At 32.2% G+C, this 18,280-nt stretch overlaps 2 protein-coding genes across 6 annotated transcripts; both read left to right on the top strand.

The window, feature by feature from the left end:
- Positions 1-453: 453 nt before the first annotated feature.
- On the top strand, positions 454-2,536 carry LOC11419056 (transmembrane emp24 domain-containing protein p24delta3). The gene is made up of 4 exons (XM_003601017.4): positions 454-902; positions 1,247-1,453; positions 1,568-1,644; positions 2,126-2,536. The coding sequence occupies exons 1-4, from the start codon at positions 678-680 to the stop codon at positions 2,268-2,270; spliced, it is 654 nt and encodes a 217-aa protein (XP_003601065.1). The 5' UTR covers positions 454-677; the 3' UTR covers positions 2,271-2,536.
- Positions 2,537-3,142: 606 nt separating this feature from the next.
- On the top strand, positions 3,143-11,463 carry LOC11415877 (uncharacterized). Of its 5 annotated transcripts, XR_003010388.2 has the most exons (5): positions 3,143-3,448; positions 3,531-3,620; positions 4,256-4,372; positions 5,037-5,291; positions 10,207-10,868. XR_003010388.2 is itself a non-coding variant. In XM_024779284.2 (4 exons), exons 1-3 carry the CDS (start codon positions 3,197-3,199, stop codon positions 4,334-4,336), a joined length of 423 nt encoding a protein of 140 aa, XP_024635052.1. In that variant the 5' UTR covers positions 3,143-3,196; the 3' UTR covers positions 4,337-4,376; positions 11,267-11,463. The 5 variants fall into 5 exon arrangements, 4 of the variants coding, with proteins under 4 accessions (XP_024635052.1, XP_024635053.1, XP_024635050.1 ...); XM_024779284.2 differs by lacking the exons at positions 5,037-5,291; positions 10,207-10,868 and adding an exon at positions 11,267-11,463 and having other exon boundaries at positions 4,256-4,376; XM_024779285.2 differs by lacking the exon at positions 5,037-5,291.
- Positions 11,464-18,280: the final 6,817 nt, after the last annotated feature.

The following is an 18,280-nucleotide window of genomic DNA, read 5'->3' as shown; positions in this document are numbered from 1 at the left end:
CGCATATATTAGATAATATTTCTTCTTTACTTTAACGTGTGTCATAAGGGCACAAGTTAGCACTACTTTAAAAATATAATTTTTTTTTTGTCAGGTATACTAGTGGTTAAAATTCACCGGTGAATAAGTGGGGTGTCCGGAGTTTGAACCCCGACCCTTGCATATAATAATGCATTATCCTACTAACTGAGCTATGCTAACGGGAGACTTGATTTTAATTTATAATAAAAGGCAAACTTGAATTTTAATAAGGTAAAATTGGAAGAAAAAAATGATAAGTTATAAGCTATAAACACAAACACTAGTACACTACTTGAAACAACTTCTGAAAAATAAGTTATAAATTAGCAAAATAAGTTATAAACTCATGGTAAAAAACCATCATCAATCGAGATTATTTTTGGCGGACAAACTTTTAAGCTACCCGCTATAAACTATAAACTAGTTTAACCAACTTCTTGCCAAACAGAACCTAAATTGATAAGGACTTGCTGCAAAGACGAGACGGGATGAATTTGGTGGTTTAGTATACACGCCGACTTGAGTCCCTCGATTTTTTCTCCATACACCAAAGGCTTTGTACTTGTGGTGTCTTGTCCTCTTTCTTTCTCTCGGGGTTAGATCTGAACCACTTTGTATTCGACAATCCTATTTTATTCCACAGTCAACCATCGGTTATGGCAAAAGGCTTCAACGGAACACGAATTGTTCTTAGTATTTTATTGTTATGTTTCACCTCTCTTATTAATATCCCTCAAACCAACGCCATTTGGTTAAGTATCCCTAGTTCAGGAACTAAGTGCGTGTCGCAGGATATCCAAACACACGTTGTTGTTTTAGCCAATTACTATGTTGTTGCCGATAATATCCAGGGTCATCCACTTCCTACTATTTCTGCCAAGGTATGCTTTATTATTTTTTCTTGCTTTTGTTTATTTCATAGTAAGTTTTAGCTTATGAAAATTCATATTTATTTTTGTGGGTAGAATTCATGTTTGATCTTTATGCTAGCATGCACCTAGTTCTGTTTAATTTTAAAGTTTCTTCAACTTAAGATTATAAATTTGTTGATGAGGCTAATAGGGATAACACTAGGACCAAATTTGCTTTGACGTGTGTTGTGAGTATCTTACGGGTGTCGGACACCGGCACAATACACCTAATCCCTGGAGTGTCAAATTTGTTTGTAATTGAGAAACTAACTCAACTTTAGTATAACACATGACTGACTGTCCTTTTGCCCTAGGTGACATCTCCATATGGAAATAATCTTCACAACAATGAAAATGTTACCCAAGGTCAATTTGCATTTACAACTACGGAGAGTGGTAGCTATGTAGCATGCTTTTGGATGAATAGCAAAAATCTAGCAGGTTCTTCAATTAGTCTTGAATGGAAAACTGGAATCTCTGCCAAAGATTGGGACTCTGTTGCAAAAAAGGAAAAGATAGAGGTAATAAATAAATTTCTTTCATTCTCTATCTTTGCCTTTGTAATATCTATATGGGATTTTTTTTATTTATATAGAAGTGTTTAGTGACATAATCATTTTGGAAAATGGTTTAAGGGAGTTGAACTTGAGCTAAGGAAACTTGACGGAGCTGTGCAAGCCATCCATGAGAATCTGTTATATTTAAAGAACAGGTAAAATCTCTTATACTGATTGTCATATTTGATTTCAGTTTTAGGGTCTGTTTGGATTGGCTTATTTGAGCTTATCTACCGACAAATACACTTGTGAGACTATTTGAGAGAGTTTATGGAAACAACCGATAACATTTGCATAATTGTTTTTAGCGTTTCTATAAGCTATCCAAGATGGTTTATGAAAGTAGTTTATAGCGAATATGAAAATTGTTTGACCTTATTTATCTTTTGTTATAGAAATAACTTATGCATAAACAATTGTATGATAAACACTTGCTAAAAGTGATTATTTAAGCTTGTTAACCCAAATAGAGCCGATGTATGACAATCTTTCATTATTGAGGTCTTTATGAAGTTAGGTTATTCTAAATTTCTAATCACTTTGGAAAACATAATGAGTACAAAATAACCAAGATCATTCATTCTGCTTGATCAATGAATTTCATAACTTTTATTTCTTTCTTGGACAATGGTGTAGGGAAGCAGAGATGAGAGAAGTTAGTGAAGCAACAAATGGCAGAGTTGCTTGGTTCAGTATAATGTCTCTTGGTGTATGCGTTTCGGTTTCGGTGTTGCAGCTGTTGTATCTGAGACGCTACTTTCGGAAGAAGAAGCTCATATAGATTTTACTTTCTTATAGCACTTGTCAAAACCAAATTGTTTTCTGTAAGTTTTGGAGATTTAGTTATGACTTGTATAGTATTTTTCATGTATAATTGGGGGTTGGTGGATTGCCTCTACAAGGGGTATGGTGGGAGTTACATATATTCTGAATTTAGGAGTTTTGTTACTTTATTCCATGTGGTTAATTGAACATCTTCTGTAACTATGAACTTCTCATGTCACTTATAGTACAATAGAAAAAGCAATTGCAGTTCAGCATGTCTAATGCAAATGATATGCCCTGTTTTAAAGAAGAGAGATATACTAGGAAAATGATCAGCGAGCAACACTTAAATTAGTGATAAAAAGAAACAATCATTTGTATTGAGCTATTAATAGGATTTTCATCCAAACATTGAGAGTATTGTGCGAATATAGACTAGTTGTTACAGATTGAGCTCAAGCTCAAATCTCACAAGGATATGAATTCGAATCCAACTATCTATTTAAGAACTAAATACCTATATTAGTGTTTTATGAGCTTCGAGCCTCCGGAATTCAGCTTGTCTAAACTTTATTATCATATAAAAGAAAATATATAGTAGAACATTATTATAAAGAACATGTTTGAGCACTTTTTCTAAATGGTTACTGTAGAGTAACAAAAATCACCACATTTTTAGTTTCGATCTAACTATAAAACGGTTGTACCAACTAGTTGATATGCACTTTGATCCAAACCAGAGGTCAAAGAAAAAACTAAGAATCAAACACCAAAAAACAACAACAAATGTACTCAATTACCACACTCCATTATTAAATTAAAATTAGGGAGGTGGAAATAACATTTTCCAAAATAATTAGAAACAAGAGCCCATTAAAAAGACCGGGTTTAATTAACAGATTAAAACGGGTATGATTTGCGTGTCTGTGAAAGAGAAGAAGAATGGCGGTGGCACGCGCGGTGGCAGTGTTAGCAGTAGCAAAACCCTCAACGGTGTTAGCCGGCGGCGTACAAACTAATCGCCTTCACAAATTCAAACCTCTATGCTTTTCAACAACCACAACTTCACCTTCTTCTCGAAAACTCATCCTTTACTCTAAACCCGGTTGCTGTTTATGCGATGGTCTCAAAGAGAAGCTTCAAGATGCATTCTCGCTTTCTGGTCCACATTCCCTTAACGACGTTGATTTACAGGTATCATCTTTTGTGAATTTTACGTGTTAATATGAATTTGCGGTTTTTGATTTGATTTGATTTTTTTTTTTTTTTTTATCAGATAAGAGATATAACGAGCAATCCAGAATGGGAAAAAGCTTATCAATATGAGATACCTGTGTTAGCTAAAGTTCTCTCTGATGGCACCGAGGTTTGTTACTTTATTATAACGCCCTTAATCAAGTTGTTTATCGAAATCAATCAAATGCATAATCAGCCACATTTGATTAATGACACCCATATATTCATTATATATGCTTCAAATTTTAGTTGTAAGATCAGATTATTGTGTCTGATTGCGTTGTAACCTGGACTATAATCATATGCTCAGAAAAATACACTGGCTGGACTGAATTAAATACTGGTTGAGTTGCGTATGAAATTTGGCCATTCTCATTTCATGGTGCTCGGAAATTATTCAGTTATGTGTATGAAGTTGTGGCTTATAGAGTATGGACCAAAGCAAGTCATTAGAAGTTTGATATTCTTATTGGTTTTCTGGTTTTGGCATCCAACTGTTTGATTCTGGTCCGTTCTCCCATGCTATTACGCGTTGATACTCGCAACTTGTTTCCATTGCAGCTGAGTCATTTCTTTTGCAGTTTGTGAGGTGTGTTACCTCATTTGGCTGTTCCATGGCCTTGTTTACAATCAAGATGGAGTTTAGGTTGCTCATATGATATGGCTGGAATTCATGACCACCTAATAAATATTGAAAAATAAAAGACTCAAAATATTGAAGGAAAAAAAATCAGTATCTCACGTTGACACTGTTCTGTTTTCCAGGAAACTTTACCACGATTGTCTCCTCGTTTAGGAGTGGAGCTCCTCCAGAAGAAGATAGCTGCTGCCCTCGGAGAGCAATAAAGGTTTTTCAGCTCATGACTCGTGAGGCATAAGAATGTTTGTTCTATAACTTAATCATTTAACGCCATTTTTTTAATTATATTTGATTAAAGGATTAGTTCCTTTAAACTAAAATTAAATTTAGAGAGAACAATAAACTGAATAGTTATATTATTTCAATGAAAATTCAAGTTGAGATTATGATTAAATGTTAGCACATTATAAAGTTATTTAAATCTGGATATTATTTTTTAACCAATTGTTACAAATATTTTTCTTTAAAATGAACATTTGATTTGTATAAATCAAGTGTTTTTTGACTTCACAGTTTTCTCCACAAATCAGCACAGGTTATTTAGGCATGCTTTGTTCTCATTCACATGCGTCATAGCATTGTTAAGTTAAGCAATCTTTAATTTGGAGTTATTTTGTTTCTTCAAAAGAGTATGCATTTTTTGGTATAGGTATTTTTTTTTTCCGCTATAGCGGTCAGCATGGCCGCTATTGACATTTATGCTTGTTTTTAGTTAATACCAATTGATTCTATGTTTTTCTCAATTGTAGAGTCTCATATCTAAGCAGTCCTAGAATCCCTCAATGTACACTCGCAAGACCCTTTATCTCCAACTTGATGTGTCATATTGCCTAGATGTTTGTCACTAGCCACTCCTCATTAATGATTTCTCTTTTTTTGCATTGCTGATCATTCCTCACTCTTTAGTTCCCTTCAGTTTCCATGTTTGACATGGTTACAAGTGATATCAGAGCAAGACAGGGAGAGATATGTTGTGGTTCAGGGACAAATTAAGCAGAAGTTGCTGGGTATAAATGGGCTGGGGGATGAAGAGAGGGAAAAGTGTACGCTAGTGCAAAAAGATGATGCTCATACGCAGAGTGATTCTTGCATGTTTTTAGGCAAATGGAGACATGAAGGATCCATATTTATATAGAACTGGGAGGGATCTTGAGAATGCAGGTATGAAACTATAGTCAGTGATTCGGTAACTGTGTAGGCATAGGTTGAAAATAGGCTAATAAGGCCAGACTTTGTAAGGCTTGAGCCTGGCCCTTTTCGAATATATTAAGTTTGAATCTGGCCTACTATCTTTCATAGGCTTCTTAATAAGCCTGACCTGACCTACAGGCCTTTTTAAAAGCTTATTTCACATTGAAGCCTTCAAATAGCCCCTTCCGCCTATTTTTAAGCAGGAATAGGCAACATTTCATAAGATACATGAGAAAAGTTGGCATATCCCAAAACAAAGAAGAAATGTTGAACATTTCGTAAAATGACTACAAATTTCTCAATCTATATTTTGAAAGGAAATAAAATGTCATCAAATACATAAAAAGAATAAAGTATAAGTCTCCTGAACCCAAGTGTGAGCAAATTCATTCAACACAGCAAGTATTAGACTTGACATCAAATCTTTAAGGTGATTTATATCGCTAGTTCATCAACCTTCAAAATAATAGAAAAAATTTGCAATCATGTCTGGACTAAAAATAATACAAAAATAAAAAATATACATGTCATTGGACTAAAAAATCCTTTATAAATGAATATTAATAAAAAATCATATCAAATAAGAAATTTAACCTTTGATTTTTTTCTTTAGATTATACTTATGCCACAATTGAGATTGAAATAACTAGTATATTAGCACCCTTCTTAGACAAAATATCTTATATTTTAAGACGCTAAAGGAGTTACCGTTAGGAACATAAATATATTCATCAAATAAACTTGCAATTTGGATTTTATTGGAGGAACAACTTCGTTGTCACATAGAATGCTCATAATTTAGTAAAATCCTGTGATGATTGAAGATTTGGCTTGGGAGGATGGTAAGTCATTACTATCCAGAATAACTACAGTTAACAAAGGCGCTTTCAAATAAGAGTTACATACTCATCAAATAGAACTCACGACCTTTAAATTCTCATCAACAACTTGTTTAGATTTATATAACAAGGGGAAATGTAACATTGTTATATAATATTAGTAATATTGCTATTGCTATTATTTAGGATTTTGTCTGTTTATTGTTTTCAAAAAAATGTTGTTGAATTGTGGGTTTTTAGCGAATAAATGAGTTAGTTAATTGATGAAAAATAGAAGATTATGAGAAATTAAGGAGAAAAGGATATTTTTAACACAAGAATAGAGGTGTATTAGTAAAGAGGAAGTTTAAGTAAGTAAGCAAGTTAAGTAGTGTTTTAATTAAATAAATAGTGGGAGGTGTAAATAGTGGAGACTAAACATGTTAGAAAGTTATGAGAAAAACCAATCCCAATAAGTGGTTATAAATAGGGGAAAGTCTTAAAAGAATTATGTTAGTACACATAGAGCAAAATTGAGAGAAGAGGCAAAGAGGAACTAGGGTCTGAAGAGAAGACCACAAGGAGAGAAGCTTGGAGAGAGACCCAACCATAAAAGTTGCTAGCTTTGTTGATTTTTGAGGTAAGGGGAAGTCTCTATTCACGTAAGGGTTGTATGAACATATGATTAGTGAACAGTTTGCGTTATTTTTTATTTTTTTATTTTCATGATCTTTTAATGAATTCATTTTAAATTCGTGCTCTAATTTTTGGCTATGATTTTGGGTATGTTCTTATCTCTGAATTGATGATTTTGATGTGCTAAATTCGTGGTTATGTTATGTTTTGAGTTTTAGATGTTGAAGTGGGTAAAAATCATGAAATTCGATGCATATTTGATGTTTTGATATGACTTGAAAACAAAATATAACTCCACATTTTGATGATTCTAATTCTAACAATTTTACTCCACATTTAGTTAAATTCAATGCATATTTGATCCATGTCTAAAGCTGTGTAATTATCGAGTCAGGACAACGAGCCTAAAAAAAGATTTTGCTGAAGATGATGATAAGGGAAAGGAGGTGCAGAATAAGTCACGTAGTGTAATTACAAAAGAAGTGTCTCTAATTAATAATCTTGTGTTTATGATGAAAATAATGTAACGGCGGGACCTGGTAACCAGGCCTGCCGAGAACAACGAGTCTTGTATGTTAGAACTGCTTGGGAAACCTTAGTGTAGTTCCTAAACCAAACTCCTAGTTCGGTACTATAAGTCAGATATTTGTTTTTAAGTGAGATATTAGTCCACATAAATAAAATTGAGGAATTTCGCTACTTGTTGGTTTTTAACTCTCATGTGCAAAGCAAGAATCAATACGTAGCAAAATTTCTCAATTTTATTATTGTGGACAAATGTCTCACTTAAAAAATAGGACATCCGGCTTATAATATCGGACTAGGAATTTTAGTTTAGGAACTACACTCAGGTTTCCCAAGCCTCGGCAGTTCCAAAATACAAGACTCATTTTTCTCGTCAGGCCTGGTTATTAGGTCCTGCCGTTACATTATTTTCATAATAAACAAGATTATTTGTTACAACCACTTCTTTTGGAATTACACTACGCGACTTAGCTCTATCTGCACCTCCTTTCCCTTATCATCTTCAGCAAAAACAGTTCTCCTGAGGCCCACCTATGCATATTTGATATTTTGATATGACTCGCAATGACACATCTTTAGATATGCATTGAATTTAACAAAATGTGGAGTAAAATTATTAGAATCATCAAAATGTGGAGTTATCTTTCGTTTTCAAGTCATATCAAAACATCAAATATGCATTGAATTTCATGATTTTTACACACTTCAACATGCAAAACTCAAAATACAACATAATCACGAATTTAACATATCAAAATCATGAATTCAGAGATAAGAACATACTCAAAATCACAACAACCAATTAGAGCACAAATTTAACATGAATTCATTAAAAGATCATGAAAACAAAGAAGAAGAAACACAGATTCTTTACTACCCATATGTTCATACAACCCTTATGTGAATAGAGACTCCTCCCTTACCTCAAAAATCAACAAAGTTAACAAATTCTATGGTTGAGTCTCTCTTCAAGCTCCTATTCTTGTGTTTTTCTCTTCACACCCTAGTTCCTATATGCCTCTTCTCTCAATTTTGCTCTTTGTGTGTTCTAACCTAATTCTCTTACGACTTTCCTCTATTAATCTACTTAATGGGCTTGGTTTTTCTCACAACTTTCTAACATGTTTACTCTCCACTATTTACACCTCATTCTATTTATTTAGTTAAAACGCAACTTAATTACTTACTTAAACATCCTCTTTACTAATACACCTCTATTCTTTCTTATGTGTAAAAACTATTATTTTCTCATAATCTCCTATATTTCAACAATTAACTAACCCATCTATTCGCTCAAAACCCACAATTCAACATTTTATCTGAAAATAATAATAAATCAAGGGAGCCCCTAATATGGTCCTTGATATTAGAGGTTCACCTATGGTCCTCTCAAAATTACCTTCAATAGCAGGTTTAAAAGAAAAAAAAACTGTTACTTGGTCCCACATAGAAAAAAAATCATTTTTAAACTGCAGCAGTTGATATTACTTTTTCTCCTCTCTTTCTCTTTCTTCATCGCCCCCACTTCTCTCCTTCACCTTCATTGATTAAATCCCCAATTCTCCATTTTTTTCTTCCCAATTCTCTTATCTTTTCCTAAGAGACGGAAAGGGTTGAATCTTAAAGGAAGAGCTTAATTCAATTGAGAAAATCATACATGGGAGCTAGTTAATCTAAGAAATGGGTGTGTAAAGTAAAGCAGAATCCAAGTGGAGGAGTGACCAAATACAAGACTAGACTTAAATCTAGAGGATTCTTGCAGAGAGCAGTAACTAGAATTGAAACATTCTTGAGATTATAAGATTGGCAGTAACTATTACAAGCTTGGAACAATGCCACATATATCAAATGGACGTAAAATAAACATTCTTGAATAAAAAAAAACGTTGAAGTCTTGCAAAAACAGAGAAATGAACATCTAAAAGTGAAAAAAAAGGGTTCATTGGTTTTGGGTTTTATGATGGAGAAACCAGCGAGAATAGAGAAATAGAGAAATGAACATCTAATCAATTGATGGAGAAGAGAGAAATGGAGAAAGATCAATGATATTTGAACAACCTATTTGACGACCTTCCTTTTCTTTCTTTTCATTGGTCAAAAACAATGGAGAGAGAAAAAGGAAGAGAGAGAGTAAAAATATGATGTGAGTATGAGAGAGAAAGTTGTCTAAAAGTTGTCATTAAGTGGTCAAAATATCATTTCTCATGGCGAAATGGGTTCTCGGATTTTGGGTTTTTGTGATGTTGAGAGGAAGAAAAAAATAATAGAGAAATGGATCTAATCAATTGATGAAGATGAAGAAGGAGTGATAGAAGAAGAACAATTCTGGTGCGATGAAGAGAGAGAAAGAGAGGAGTAAAATGATTTTGCACATAAGTTTTGCTTTAATATGGAAGGGCAGAGAAGTGATATCCGCTGTCGTGATTTAAAAAATATTTTTTTCTTATATGGGACCATGAAACAGTATTTCTGTTTGCAACCTGCTATTGAAGGTCATTTTGAGAGGACTATGGGTGGACCTTTATTATTAAGGTCCATATCAGAGGTTTCCATAAATCAATATTACTACCAAGTGGAGGCGTTACATGAAACATAATTCACCATATGAAATTTGCACATACTCACTATATGATTTTAAAAGAGTAGTTATATAAATTTTCAAGTATTTGTTTCATCCTCGAAACTCCGGATAATTATAAATTTTCAATTAGATACTCACTATATGATTTTAAAAGAGTAGTTATATTGAACACTAAAGTTATCTAATAGAAAGTAGTAGGTGATACGCTACCTGAGATCACATGAGTAGCTAGATTAAACACTTATAGCAATTTATAAACTTTCTGGACTTTGTTTCATTCTTCAAGTGAAGGTGATAATTATAATGAGACCGTCTTTCTTTGTAGGCAGCAAAGGCAACCACATCACAAAATGCTTTCAATCTTGCATCATTGAATTCAACATATTTCACACTTTCACGAGTATTAAAATGATACACCTAATTTTATTAAGGTCACCTTGTAGAAAAAAAAATTAATTTGTTAGTGAAAGGTGACTTTGGTAAATTTAAAGACATTATTTCAATATCAGTGAAAGTATGAAATATTTATACTTCAAGGATACTAATACAAGAAAGGAAACTTGTTATTGACTCTCCAACAAGATGGAATTCAACATTTGTTATGTTATCAACTATTTTGAAATTTAAGGTTGCCTCAGCTGCATACAAAGAAAGAGGGTCGGGCCTTGTTATGATTGTACACCGTCACTTGAAGAATAGAACAAAGTTGAGAAAGTTTGTAAATTGCTGGAAGTGTTTTATCTAGCTATTCATATGATCTCATGTAGTGTATCAACTATTTTTTTATTTGATAACTTTAGTGATTAATATAACTACTCATTTAAACTTAGGTAGTGAGTATTCGATGCCTAATTTGTATTTACCAATTAGGCAGAAGTTTGGAGGGTGAAACAAATACTTATAATGCGGTTGAAAACAAATATCTCTTCATGAGAGAAATGGTGTCCAATTTGTTTTGGGTCTTGGATGAAAATTTCATATACTGAATATTTTGTTTTCCCATGATATATAAATTTATAGTTGTTGATGAGAATACAAGGTCACGAGTCCAATGGAAGCACTATTTGATGAGTATGTATGTCACTCTAAATTTTAGAGAGTCTTCGTTTAATGTAGCTAATTTGGATATTAATCATCCTCTGAAGCCAAGTTTTCGATGAAGGTATTTATGTTCCCAGCAGTAACTCGGTTAGTGGTGAAAGAACAGCATGACATTGTCAAAAGTTTTATTTTTTTGAAAGAAGACATTGTCAGAGATGATTACTGATTTATTAGCTATTCCAATCCCAACCGTGGCATCAAAGTCCACATTCATTGTTGGAGGTAGAGGTATTGATGATTTTTGCTCTAAACTAAATGAATAATTTATTGAAGTTCTCATTCATGCTGCTTGCTGTGTTGAATGAATTTGCTCACTGTTGGATTCAAGAGACTTGTGAAATGTTATTTGATGACATTGATTTCCTTTTAAAACATACTAGATGAAGAAATTGGTTGTCATGTGGTTAAAGTCTACTAAAGAATTTTGTTATTTTTTATTTTAAAGGCTTACTTAAGCTTGCTTAAAGTAGGCAGAATGGAATATTTAAAGGCTCAGCATGAAATAAAAAATGGTCATCAAATAAACAAATCGTTTAAGTATCTTCAGTTGACCAAAATTAGGAAACTTAAAGGACTAAAAAAGTATCTAAATATAAAAACAAATCGAGTTAGATTTAAATTTAAATTTGGTATGTCAGACTAAAAAAATGGTCAACTGAAGATACTTTTCAAATTTCCTAATTTTAGCTTATATTTAGATTTAAATTTAAAAACAAATCGAGTTGCTGAGAATAATTTGTCCAGAAAAAGGTCCGATCAATTTGATGCTTAAATTTATAATTTCATAGTTGTTGATCATTCAACATCATCATATTATATTGTATGACATGTTATTTAAAATATGTTACATCACAATTTTAGTCTAAAACTTTGAGGGAGAGGTCGAAACTTAAGGATTTTAAAATAGGATTACCAATTTTGTGAATGAGTTAAAATAAGTGTTTTATTTAATATGAGACTTCTCTATACCCCTCACGCTTAGAATTGAACACTTAGAGCTTGATCTGGGTGGTTGTATAGTAGGTGGTCCAACGAGTCTCCAAACTTTTATATCATATTTGATTTGGATTAAACTTAACTCACCGTTATAAAACTAATTTGTAAGATAAGATTATCCTTTCCCCTACAAACATATTTTCAAGCCTATTTTATATTTCATATGATATGTGACTCAAGATTCCCTCATGTCTAAGACAAGACATCAAGGGCGTGACTTTAATCACCTGATAACGGAACTTACCTGGAACCATTCATCTTAAATTCTGGGTTGGGTCTAACTCTACATACCAAATGAGTATGTAGAGTAAGGACTACCAACTATTGATAAACATATTTCCAAGTCATATCTTATTTAATGTTTGACTTCTCAATACACCATCTCTCACGCCATAACTAACATCTAGAGCGCGGTCGAATGATGATTGTGGAATCGTCTAATTGATCTTCTATAGCCTTTTGATACCATTTTAGATTGTGAATTGAGTCTAATGCAGTGTTTGGTTTCACAGTAGCTACTACATTTTCACGTCTCAGTGCTTTGTTTGCCGTGATTTTGTGAAGTTGAATTTCTTAAACTTTTCTCTCACCACACATTTGCGTCAAACCCAACGCCACAACACACATCCTAAATCAATCCTTAAAAATCAATTTTGGAGTAAAGTAATCCATCATTTATAAAGATATTTTCAGATCATATTTTTTTCTAATACGACACTTCAGACAGAGTAGTTTTTGTATGTTTCTTCTTTGTTCTCATTAATTATTTTAATATAAAAAAACAAAAAGTCTCCAAGCATTTCTGTTTGTGTGGCAATTTTATGTTTCTTTTACTGATCTCTATCTTTCCTTTTCGACTCATATGGCTGAGTTGTGCCACACACTGTTTCCCTAACCCACCATAACTATTTTAAACTACTTTTTCTATTTGTACTGAGAGTACAATAATATGACATATTATTCAACCACACGTGGTTTCCATAACTTTGCCAAAATGTTCATATTTCTTTCAATATGCAACATTCTTTGCACTTTTCATATAAGCTATAGCACTTACTATATTTTATGTATTCAGTAGATGTTGAAGTGCTGAACTTGAAACCCAATATTATAAGCCCTGCAATATTGAGTTGATCGCCTACTTAGCTTCGAGTATTTTAGACTACACAATGGATAAAATTATCATTGCAAGAAAATGAAAGCCACTTATTTTCATGATTCATGCTCATCAATTCAGGATGCAATGCTAAAATGCTGAACTGGAAACAACTATTAACTATTTACATCCTCGGAAATGTTTAAGAAATCATTACCCTTTTCGACGAAAAAGTCTATAACCAGATAAAAATTAGAGGTGGAAAGGGATTAGCTTTTCGGTACAAATAGAATTTTGACAATTTGTAGCATATTAATAATTTAAGAAAATCATTTACTTCACTGTAATTATATGAGTCCGTGTTGAACACGACACGTATTCGACACCGGAACACGGCTTATTCGAAGAGTGTTCATAATGGATTGTAAGAATTTTACAAGCCTCTTCACCCTCCATTATTATTTTTTTTTTAAATAAAGAATCAATTTTAAAAATGGCACATGAGGGAGTCTTAAAATAAAGAAAGGAAATGAAACACAATAGATGACATGGAAGCTTTAAGAAGAACCAAGCAACCTCCGGTTAATAAATTACTTTATTTTTTGACAAATCCAAATTATTTATATAAAAAAATAATTTTAATAAATTTAAAGGGGTTGTGTGGCTTATTTCATGGTATCTATATCTTTTTAGTGGTTGCCGAGGTTTGAACCATGAACCTTGCATATATTATACGTTATTTCTATCAACTGAGTTAAGTTCACGAGAACCATGGTATCTATATCTGTGTATAGAGGAAATATTTTAATTATGAAGTGTTTATTTTGATATCATTTGCCAAATTATTTTATTGTATTAAATGTAAAAAATTATAACAATGTTATGAAATAAATAAACCCACTTAGTTGGCCTAGTGGTATTGGCTTGGGACCTGGGAGTGTGCTCCTCCTCAAGATCTCAGATTCGATTCTCTCTAGTGTCAATTTAGATGGGCTAGTTTAACTTTTTTTTAAAAAAAAATTGTTATGAAATAAACATACAATTAAACGTAATAAAAAAACAAACAAACACACGAATGGTACTGATTTTTCCGTTAGCTACAGGGAAGAGATTGTTATTTTGACACACAAACCCGACATCATATCTAACACTTTATATGTTGTTAGATTTTTTTTCCTTAAAACAAAAATCTAACACTATATAAATGATATCATAAAAAAATGTTAAAGTAAGACTCAAAAAGAAAGAAAAATAATATAAAAAAGGTGAAATGCATCTAAAGGTCCTTTAAGTTTTTCGTTTTTTTCAAAGTGGTCCTTTAAGTTTCAAAAGTCTCAAACAAGTCCTTTAAGTTTCAAAAGTTCCAAACAAATTCTTTTAGTTTTTGAATCGTTTCAAACAAGTTTTTTTAGAGGATGATGGTGATGATTCAGATGATAGCAACAAAGAACATTATCCACCATTTGCCATGCCTAGAAAGATGACTAATTTTAAGTGGGTGTTAGGAGCCAGATTTGGTACCAAAGATGAGTTCAAGGAAGCAATTACCAACTATGCTATCTATAATAGAACTTGTTTGAAATGATTCAAAAACTAAAAAGAATTGTTTGAAACTTTTGAAACTTAAAGGACCACTTTAGAAAAAACGAAAAACTTAAATGACATTTAGATCCATTTGACCTATAAAAAATGGAAATTGTATAAATATTGTGTCGATTTCAAAGTGGTCATAGAAACATTTCTCTACTATCGCTCTAATCATATTTATCTATCTTTTATAAAATTTGGTTTTCCTTCTAATAAGATAGAAATATATCTTTTATACTATATACAAAATTGAAATGAAATTAAGATGAAAAATGATCTGGTCCACCAAAGTTTTGTTACGTACCAATATTCTCTAGACAAACTCAATTTAAAATTTAAGTTTATTTTTTGAAAGAAATTTAAGTTTATTTTAAAATGATTAACTATAAAATTGACATGACATTAAATAATTGAATGTTATGTGCTATATAATATATACAACAAAAATATAGGGCACAAAAGTGTCAGCCAATACCCTTAAAAAAAGTGTTAGCCAATTAAGATCGATTGTTTGTACAAATAAAACACTATCATCAATTATTTACAATAATGCATGCCATGTGGATACACATACACAAGGTATTTCGAAAATTTGATGTGCCCTTCTATGCTAGCTCATTTGTGAAATTAAAAAAAAAAAAAAAAAGGCATTATTGTTCAATCTAATCCACACCTGGACTAAATATCACACATGGACCAAATATCAGAAATATTAAAAAGCACCTGGAAATTGTATAAATATATTGTGTCAAATATCCCAATAATTGCTTTCATTTCTCTAATAAATAAATTAAAGTATTAATAATATAGTTAGTGTTGAATCTACTATGATTTGTCTCTTTGGTTGCTCCTCCTATCTATTTTTTATTCTCTTTAGTTGTTGCCCCTCACTTTGATAGTTGCTCTTTTTGGTTGTCCCTCTCCGTTGGTTATAGTATTAGTTGGTTTGTTTTGATATCTTATTTTCGAGTTTAATTTGTAACAGTCTTAAAGGTTAACAGACTTTAGCTTAAGAAGGAGTTTTAGCACAAGAAGATATTGAATGTTATTTGATTTATATTATTTATCATTCAATACTTATATTTTTATTATTTCTTGGAAAGGAATCAATTTTTTGCAACAAATAAAAATGTGATGAATTTGTAGCGGCGAGCTTATCTTTAATTGTTCATTTCAAATGGTTTCTCATATATTTAGATCTTGTGTATAAGACCTCACAATTTTGTCGTTGGACAAAGAAAGAAAACTAATGAGTGGGGGTAAAAGATTATCATAAATATTACTCACTGTTGCGCAATAAACGACATACTTACTAATAAAACAAAGATAATGAAAAATATTCAAAATAATCGTGTCACGTATTGGGGGTATTTACCATTAGGGGAGTAAAAAAGCAAACCAGAAATTTGATGAGCCTGAAGTTATTGAGTACTCCATTAATAGAAATTTCAGGAGAAATCCCTCTTTTACTTGTTTAGTGGTATTATATGGAAAATATAATTAGTTCTTTTTTTTTTTTTACAAGTCAAAATAAAATTTAAATTTTCACCGGTGATTCATCTCGCATAAGATGTGCAAAAGAGAATCACTAAAATAGAATACAAAGAAAATTACAGCCCGACACTCATACAAGACAAATAGTGCTGCCACCAGTCATGATAGCTAAAAATAAACGTGAACGTATTTGCGTTTAACCAATAGAAAGATAACAGTTTAACCTTCTCTACTAAACTTTGTGGAGCTGCGACCTTCAGATGAAAAACGCGATTGTTCTTTTCCTTCCAAATAATTCAGATTATCCGATAGAACGTGTATGAAGAACGCGAAAACCTATAACCCAGCCATTTGCATGAACTAAAGAAAGTGATTCCTACTCCCAACTGGAGCGACAAAAGTTAAACGAAGCCACTACAAAACCACGGACCACACGCTGCCTAAAGTGTCGCAGCTGAAGAGGAGGTGATCCACAGTCTCCAAAGAGCGGCACCCACCCACACATGTTATCATCAATGTGAAGGATTTGTCGTCGAAGTAGATTGTCTTTGTTCGTAAGTCTGTTGCGAAAAAATCTCCAAAGAAACAATGATACCTTTAGCGGAACTTGTGTTTGCCATAATTAGTTGTTGTATATCTGATTTGCTTTTATTTATTTATTTATTTATTTAGGCTGGGTTGTATCTGAATTTCTCTTTTCGAGAGGTATCTGGATTTCTCTTTTCAAATCTTTCACAAGTATGATAATCAATCTATGTCTATCGATACTGTAGAAAATTGAAATGTAATTAACATTGATTGTTTTCAGATAAAGCACTATTATCAGCTCTTTAAAATCATGCATGCCACATAGACACGCTAACTAAATAGTATTTCAAAACATGCGTGAAATTAAAAAAATTGACATTCAATAACTAAGCAATATTTATGGAAAATAAATAAGATTGTTGTTCAATCTACTCTGCACCATGACCAAATGAAAGCAATATACATAGATCCAAGCAAAATACATGAAAGGTTTGTTGTGAACTTGTGATCCAGTTCAACCTAATTACGGTTGGTTGGAAAGAAAAGAAAAAGTTACAATTTAAGACCAACGTAAATTGTAATGTTGGTTGTGATATGTAATGGACCTAAATTGACGGCCGGAGTGATGGAAGCGCAGTTGAAGACATCTCCAACTCTTCGAAGCAGGTGGTGTACATACAAATATTATGACGATTATAAGGGAGTGAGGTTTTTAGGATTTGGAGAATGTGTACTTTAACACGAGTTATATGTTAGTTCTAATATGATAGACGCTAGGATTTTTCAAATGGATTTTCTGAAGTCCGCTATGTTGTTCTAGGTGTGATCTCCTGAATCAACGTTCGACTGTCATCGAATGACACTAATGAAATCACCATATCCATTTAGGTGTGCTTGTGTCTAAGGCGTCCTCGTAACATACTATGTAGTAGTTACAAAATCCATTAGCGGATTGGACTTGAACCCACTCACAAACAAGTGTATTAATAGACATACCACTTATTTCCCCTCCAATATAATGATAATGCATGAAATAATTTTTTTTATTACAAGAATTCAAATAAACTAATTGTAATTTCCTTTCTTTTTAAAATTTTCTTTTACATTCTATTTTTCAAATAAAAATATGCATGCAGATAAAGCCTAAAATGAAAAGTCTCTCTATGTTTGTTTCTTATGATTTATGAAGTGTATAACTAGAGAAAATGATTCTTTGATGTGATCTCGATCTCCGTAACACCTGTTACCACTTTTCTTAAAATACCAATTCGTGGTAGAAAGTGGAATCTGACTCTCAATTATAGTAAAACATTACAAAATGACCATTTTATTCTCTTATTGTTATAGTATTTATTTGTTCTTTTCTTTTTCTAAAGTTCAGTCTAAACTAATTTTTTATGTTAACAAACAAGTAACACTGTGAGTGCTTCGTAATAAACTTATACAAACACGCAATATTGATTGACACATAGTTTTAGTCACAAACACAACAAGGATTGCATGCTCACCTAAACTCAACTTTCATAGGTATAATTGTGCAATTCAATTACTTTAGCTTTTGCTTTTTGGTCTATATATAAGGAACACCATCCATATA

Source organism: Medicago truncatula, chromosome 3 (assembly GCF_003473485.1).
Source record: "Medicago truncatula cultivar Jemalong A17 chromosome 3, MtrunA17r5.0-ANR, whole genome shotgun sequence".
Taxonomy (NCBI): Eukaryota; Viridiplantae; Streptophyta; class Magnoliopsida; order Fabales; family Fabaceae; genus Medicago; species Medicago truncatula.
Note: the sequence above shows the minus strand (reverse complement) of the source record. Positions and strands in the feature narration are given on the sequence as shown.

What these genes read in the sequence shown, in the direction of transcription:
- LOC11419056 (XM_003601017.4), top strand. Translation starts at nt 678, where the DNA reads ATGGCAAAAGGCTTCAACGGAACACGAATTGTTCTTAGTATTTTATTG. An exon ending in TTCCTACTATTTCTGCCAAG is followed by an intron (nt 903 to 1,246) that starts GTATGCTTTATT and finishes CTTTTGCCCTAG; the next exon opens with GTGACATCTCCATATGGAAA. An exon ending in CTGTTATATTTAAAGAACAG is followed by an intron (nt 1,645 to 2,125) that starts GTAAAATCTCTT and finishes ACAATGGTGTAG; the next exon opens with GGAAGCAGAGATGAGAGAAG.
- LOC11415877 (XM_024779284.2), top strand. Translation starts at nt 3,197, where the DNA reads ATGGCGGTGGCACGCGCGGTGGCAGTGTTAGCAGTAGCAAAACCCTCA. An exon ending in TTAACGACGTTGATTTACAG is followed by an intron (nt 3,449 to 3,530) that starts GTATCATCTTTT and finishes TTTTTTTATCAG; the next exon opens with ATAAGAGATATAACGAGCAA. An exon ending in TTCTCTCTGATGGCACCGAG is followed by an intron (nt 3,621 to 4,255) that starts GTTTGTTACTTT and finishes TCTGTTTTCCAG; the next exon opens with GAAACTTTACCACGATTGTC.